We start from the raw sequence: 6,620 nt of genomic DNA, 5'->3' as shown, positions 1-6,620 counted from the left end.
ATAGGGGTCGAATCTGTTGAATTTTGGGCTATAGAATAGACAAAAAGGATTCACCCACTGAGAGCAAAGTCAAGGCGATAAAGAGAGCCCCAGCACCCAAAAACAAGACAGAACTCCAGGCTTTCCTGGGTCTGGTAAACTTTACGCCGTGTTTTTAAAAGACAAGGCAACCGTTGCTGAACCGCTGCATAAATTGCTTGGAAAAACACTGTTTGGTCGTGGGGAAGTCAGAGAATAGGGCATTTGAGGCAGTAAAAGTTTGCTATCAAGCGATAGCCTGTTAATACAATACAACAACAGACTGCCGTTAGTATTGGTTTGTGATGCGTCCCCTATGGAGTAGGAGCTGTACTTAGCCACAGACTCCCAAACGGCACTGAAGCCCCTATAGCGTTCTATTCACGAGCGATGTCCCGGCTGAAAGGAATTACAGCCAGCTAGATAGGGAGGCTCTAATAGTGTCAGGGTGAAAAATTTCACGAATACGTTTTGGGCGTGATTTGAAATTGTTACTGATCACAGACCGCTATTGGGGTTACTGGCTGGCGACCGCCCAACGCCAGTAGCACTCTCACCTAGACTGACCAGATGGACTATTTTTTGACCGCATACTCCTACAAGCTGCAGCATCGGCCTGGAAAGGAGCTGGGGCATGCGGACGCATTGAGCAGATGCCCATTGCCAGGAAATCGAGGACCCCACCCGGGCACACCGTTCTACTAATTGACTCTTTGGACTCGGGGCCAGTCACATCGCAGGAAGTGGCTCGGGCCTCCTACCGGACGTTGTTTTAAGGACTGTAATCAGTTGGGTTCAAGGGATGGCCGCTGCTTGAGCGACGTTTCAAGGAATTTGTAAAGAAAAAGGGAATTGTCTGTGCAAGGGGTGCCTGCTCTGGGGGATAGGGTGGTAGTTCCAGAGAAGCTGAGAAAAAGTTCTGGAACTCCTGCATGAGGGTCACCCAGGAATTGTGAGGATGAAGGGTTTGGCTAGGAGCTATGTCTGGTGGCCCCTAATGGACAGGAAATCAGTGACAGGGTTGGCGATGCCAAGTATGTCAGGAATCAGACCACTACCACCTCGGCCCCAGTTTTGGAGTGGGAGAAACCCCAAGGCCCTTGGTCCCGCATACACATTGATTTTGCCGGCCCTTCCACGGCCAAACATTTCTAATTGTGGTGGATGCATTCTCCAAATGGCTGGAGATCATCCTAATGAAATCCACAACCGCTGGAGCTGTCATCTCAGCACTAAAACACCTTTTCGCCACGCACGGGCTACCGGACACCCTCGTGTCCGATAACGCCCACAGTTCACCGCAGCATTATTTGAAGGGTACCTGGCTGAAGAGGGCATCCGACATGCCCTCTCAGCGCCGTTCCACCCTGCGTCGAGCGGCCTTGCTGAACGTTTTGTCCGGAGTGCGAAGAAGCGCTATCACGAAGCGGCCCGGCGATTGGCAGGCACAAATCGACGCATTCCTAACCGTCCAACACAGGACCCCTGTGTGGCCACCGCCGCAGCCCAGCCGAGCTATTAATGGGCGGAAGCTACGGTGCCCGCTAGACCGGCTACACCGAACTACGTACAGGACGGGTTCAAAACAAAACCAGATAGAATCCGAGAGTTAAACATAGGAGACTCGGTGTGGGCACATAATTACAGCGGCGGCCCTAACTGGAAGAGGGGATAGTCATAGACAAAGCGGGCCCCAAATCTTATCTAGTGGAACTAGACGATGGCAGAATCTGCTGGCGCCACATAGATCAATTAAGAAACAGATTGAGCGATAAGGCAGAATTAGGCGAGAACAGCCCTGACTATGATTTAATTAACCCCACAGCTGACCGGCGCCAAGAACAAACAGAAAGCGTAAGCAAAGAACCAAACAGAGACTTATCTGAGTCAGGCGAGGTCCAGCGACACCCTCCGGTCCCTCTAGAGGACAGCAGGTCCGAGCCGGCGAATAAACCAGGGCGGATGGCGGGAGGAGGAGCTCAGAGGAACGAAAAGTCCCTCCGGCAAGCTCGACTCAACTCCAGAAAGTGAACTGCGCAGGTCCGGGAGAGTCAGGAGACGCCCCACGTACCTGCAGGACTACGTAGAGAAGTAATATGCAAATATTGGCAAAGTGCCTTCTGGGAGGGAAGGAGTGTAATGTATTACTGTAAGTTTTGGCGGGAGTTTTAGGCGGGAAATATCTCGTTTCTGATTGGATGCAGCCTCAGGCTGAAGTGTATATAAGGAGAGGTTTTTCTCCAGAGTTTTGCTGGGTCACACTATATTAAAGAGCTGTTGTCACTAACCTGGTCTCCTGCCTCGTCAATACCCAAACTTAACATGCTCCATCCCATAATTGGGTAGACCAGGTTGCCCTGATTAAAAACACAAGACAAGATAGAAAGACTTCCAAATGGATTAGAGAACAAACAAAAGTATAAGGTATCACCAAGAGAGTAAAAGAATTGCAAGGGAAATAGGCTGGTCACATAGCAAGAAGAATTGATGGCAGGTGGACCAAAGCAGTCACAGAATGGATCCCGCTTGATAAAAAGTGTCCACGAAAAAGACTTAAAACAAGATGGATTGACGGCATCAGCAAGTATTGTGGGCTCAATTGGCAAAAAAAAGGCTCAGGATCATATTGGTTGGAAACAGGGGTGAAATCTATTTACCTTCCCTAACGGTTCGGAAGTGCACGCGCCGACCCCCTGTGCATGCGCAGAAGGGTTTGCACATGCACAGAGTCGATGACTGGGTGGGTGGGCAGAGCCTCAAGCTGCTGTCACTACCGGTTTCCCAAACCACCAGCCATCATCGCTACCGGCTCGGCCAAACAGGTCCAAACCAGGAGCATTTCACCCCTGGTTGGAAACCTGTGGAAGAGGTCCTCATTCTGCAATGGATAGACAACAGCTAAAATGATGATATACAATATATTTTAATAGTATTCTTGTGTCTTATCTAGAAGCCTTTGGATGGAGGAGGGAAGAGAAGATGCTGGTACAAAGCCATGAGTTTCATTTGCTTTGTTTTTTCATCTGTCCTGTTTCTCTCCCAAAGCTTGCATGGTCTGTGCTACTTGTCCTCAAGGTTGGAAAGAGCCAACACCATGTAGTGCTGAAGTTCCTTGCGTTCCTCTAAGTTATGCTGCAACTTCTCCAACAACTCAAAGTAGCGGAAGAGGGAGTCACGTGGCCAAAGCACCTGTTCATCTTCATCAGCAGCATAGAGTCCTGGTAGGTTCTTGTGGATGTAAGTCTCCCAGTCCAAAATTCCAGGAGACATTTCATCATGGGTGGAATCTTGATTGTCTGCAGCTTGAATTAATGCAGGATCCATGGTGAACCTTTCTCTGAATGTAATGTCTTTGTCCATAGATGTCCGAATCTGGCTGAATTTCTTTTCCATGATCTCCATTTTGAATTTGTCAGCTTGCGTCTGAGTCTCTATCTGTCTCACCTCTTCACTTAGGTCACTTCGGATGACCTGGAAATTGGTGACCATAATGGCAACAAAGAGATTCCTAAAAATAAATGCCCCAATCAGAAGCCATAGACAGACAAATATACCACTGACCACCTTGTTTATCTCTGGGACTTTCCATGAATCTTGCAACAGAGCGTACCAGTGGTCCATGGTGAAGAGAATGAAGATGGTTACTAGAGCATTGGGCATGTCCATGAAATACATTTTGTAAGTCAGGTCCATCCTGGTTGAATGGGTGTAACTGTCAAAAAAGAAGATGCCCGACACAGCAAAGACATAGAAGAGGAAGGCAAGGAGAACCAAAATGAAGGCCATCGCTTTCAGGGCTTTGGCAATAGCCATGATGAGAACCCGGACTTGTCGGACTCTTGGAAAGAGCTTTAGGCAACGCAGTACACGGCTTAACAGCAGAAGTCGGTCAGTTGTTATACTCTGGTACTTCTGAAATGCATATATTAGTTCTGGTATGACAGAGACGATGGTCACTACGAAATCAAAGATATTCCAGGGATTTTTCCAGTATCTCTGAAAGCTCACGAACCAATGCAACCCAATCTCTGTCAGAAAGATCTGTAAAATGATCCAAACGATCACCTCCAGGACCCTGGTAATTTTTACATAGATGTTTCCCCTCTTCCCCATTATCTCCGTTGAGACCATGAGGACTACCATGTTCAAGAAGATAAGAAAGATGATAAAGCCCTTGAATGTTCGGCTGTTCAGAACTGAAGACACCCACATCTTCAAAGGGGGCCAACGGCTGCAACGCACTTCGATACGGTTGCGCCAGCGTTTCTCTTGAGTCACCATGATATTTCGGGTGGGCACAACATGGAAGCGAACCAGTTGGTGGTGATCCATGAGCATCAGTTTCTTCCGCTTCTTGGAATCCACAAAATCTTGTATGTTATACCGTGGCACCGCATGGCTCAGCCCCTCAAAGTGATCTATCAAGTAAAATGTATAGATCAGCTTAGAGCGAATGGCATCTGCCCGGGGGTTCACGTGGAAGTCAAGTTTCTCTTTAGGAGTTTTCTTAGGTGGGGCAATGGGCTGCATGGCACCTGTTTGCTGCTCCGACTCCACACAGAAAAATCTAGAAGTTCCTCAGTTGTTTCAACAGTGATCTCATAGTTGAGAAGAATGACTCCAACATTCCATTAAGCTGCCTTGATATCAGTAGGATCTCTTAATTCCTACAATCCAGAGAAAAGATGTTTGCCCCCACCCATCCATGGAGACCTAGACTAGAAGGAAGATAGAAATTAGTATCTAATGAGTTTAAGACCATAGTTTATTTAACATGCAGGGATTTTCAACTAACAGAATTATACTTAAAACATAGAGAATAACAGAGTTGGAAGGGACAGTGGAGGTCTTCTAGTCCAACCCCTTGGTCAGGCAGGAAACTCTATACCATTTCAGACAAATGGTTGTCCAATCTCTTCTTAAAAACTTCCAGTGTTGGAGCATTTACAACTTCTGGAGGCAAGTCGTTCCACGGATTAAATTAATTTTTCCTTATTTTTAGGTTGGATCTTTCCTTTGTTAGTTTCAATCCATTGCTTCTTGTCCTGATTTCAGGTGCTTTGGACAATAGGTTGACCCTTTCTTCTTTGTATAGTGAGATCAGCTGGGAAGGTATACCAATTACCAACTGTTACCTGGGCATTTCCACTCTCTATCAATCAAATAAAGGTCTAGGACTTTTCGCCTCAAACTCTTGGCGTTGCCTGTTTCTCCACCAGGGTTTCACCTCCACGTTATTATGCCTCAGCACTTTGGGCCACAGCCCCTCCATCCTACTCCCAAAGCCCCTGAGCCCCTGCACTGATTGGCAGGCTTCGAACTGTCCTGTAAGCCCAAAAGCCCGACACAAACTATACTGCAACAAATGGGCTGTGGCGAAGGAACTGGGACGGAGGGGCTGTGGCCCAAAGTGCTGAGGCCTATTAACACGGAGGAGAAGCCCTGGTGGAGAAACAGGCAGGGCCAAGAGTTTGAGGCAAAAAGTCCCATTCCGATCAAATAAGGATGGTGAAGATACTTTTTTCCAATTTTGCTTGTTAATCTAAAAAAAATGTAAAGAAATCTTATAAAAATTTTCCCTTAAATTCTGCGCTTGCGTAAATTTAACATTTCTAACCCAAATTCTCTCCCAAGTTTCCAACATTATTGGTTCCTGAATATTCTGTGCCCACTTTATCATACAATCCTTTATCAAGTCCCTTTCAGAATCTATTTCTACCAACACATTATACAATCTCTTTATATGCCCCTGGGTTTGATTTCTAATTTGTTTTACCAAATTTTCTTCATTTTGAATAATACCAGTTTTCTGATCTTCTTTCCATCTAGCCTTTAACTGCCCATATTGAAACCACGTGTAATTCCTCCCTTCTTCTTTTAATGTATGCAAAGATTTTAATTGTAAATTTCCCCTCTCATTATATAAAAGTTCTTTGTAAGTAATCATTTCTTGTTCCTGTTCTATACTAATATTCTCTACTGCATGCCGCGGACTCACCCATATAGGAATTTTATAATTTAACTTATAATAATACTTCTTCCAAACACGCAAAGAGAAATTCTCAACACATGATTCTTAAAAGCTTTATCTACTTTCTTATCATACAATAAATATGCATGCCAACCATATAATAAATCATAACCTTCTATATTCAAAATCCTTTCCTCCGTCAAATTAAACCAATCACTTATTACAGAACAACTGCTTCATAATACAATTTTAAGTTAGGCATTTTTAATCCTCCTCTTTCCCGTGTATCTTGCATTATTTTCATTTTAACTCTTGCTTTTTTGCCTTCCCATATAAATTTATTAATTCCAATCTGCCATTCTTCCAAATTTTTATCTTTCTTAATGATCAGTATCATCTGAAACAAAAACAAGAATTTAGGCAAAACATTCATTTTTATAGCTGCTATTCTCCCCAACAAAGATAATTGTAGTTTTTTCCAAGTATTCATTTCTTTCTGAAGAAATGTAAAGAAATCAACTATGCCTTTTATCTCAGTTGATGTAGGCTTAGATAATGAAGTACCAAAACAGGAAGAACATCTTCTCTATTCATATCTATTTACTTATTTTTGATTTTGTATAGCATGTTT

At 44.7% G+C, this 6,620-nt stretch overlaps 1 protein-coding gene across 1 annotated transcript; it reads right to left on the bottom strand.

The window, feature by feature from the left end:
• Positions 1-3,078: 3,078 nt before the first annotated feature.
• Positions 3,079-5,938, bottom strand: LOC131196217 (cation channel sperm-associated protein 2-like; the record flags this gene model as incomplete). Its single annotated transcript, XM_058178731.1, has 2 exons — positions 3,079-4,488; positions 5,915-5,938. Coding segments are annotated over 2 exons (1,434 nt in total), but the record flags the coding sequence as incomplete, so codon positions are not given.
• Positions 5,939-6,620: the final 682 nt, after the last annotated feature.

Source organism: Ahaetulla prasina, chromosome 3 (genome assembly GCF_028640845.1).
Source record: "Ahaetulla prasina isolate Xishuangbanna chromosome 3, ASM2864084v1, whole genome shotgun sequence".
Lineage (NCBI taxonomy): Eukaryota > Metazoa > Chordata > Lepidosauria > Squamata > Colubridae > Ahaetulla > Ahaetulla prasina.
Note: the sequence above shows the minus strand (reverse complement) of the source record. Positions and strands in the feature narration are given on the sequence as shown.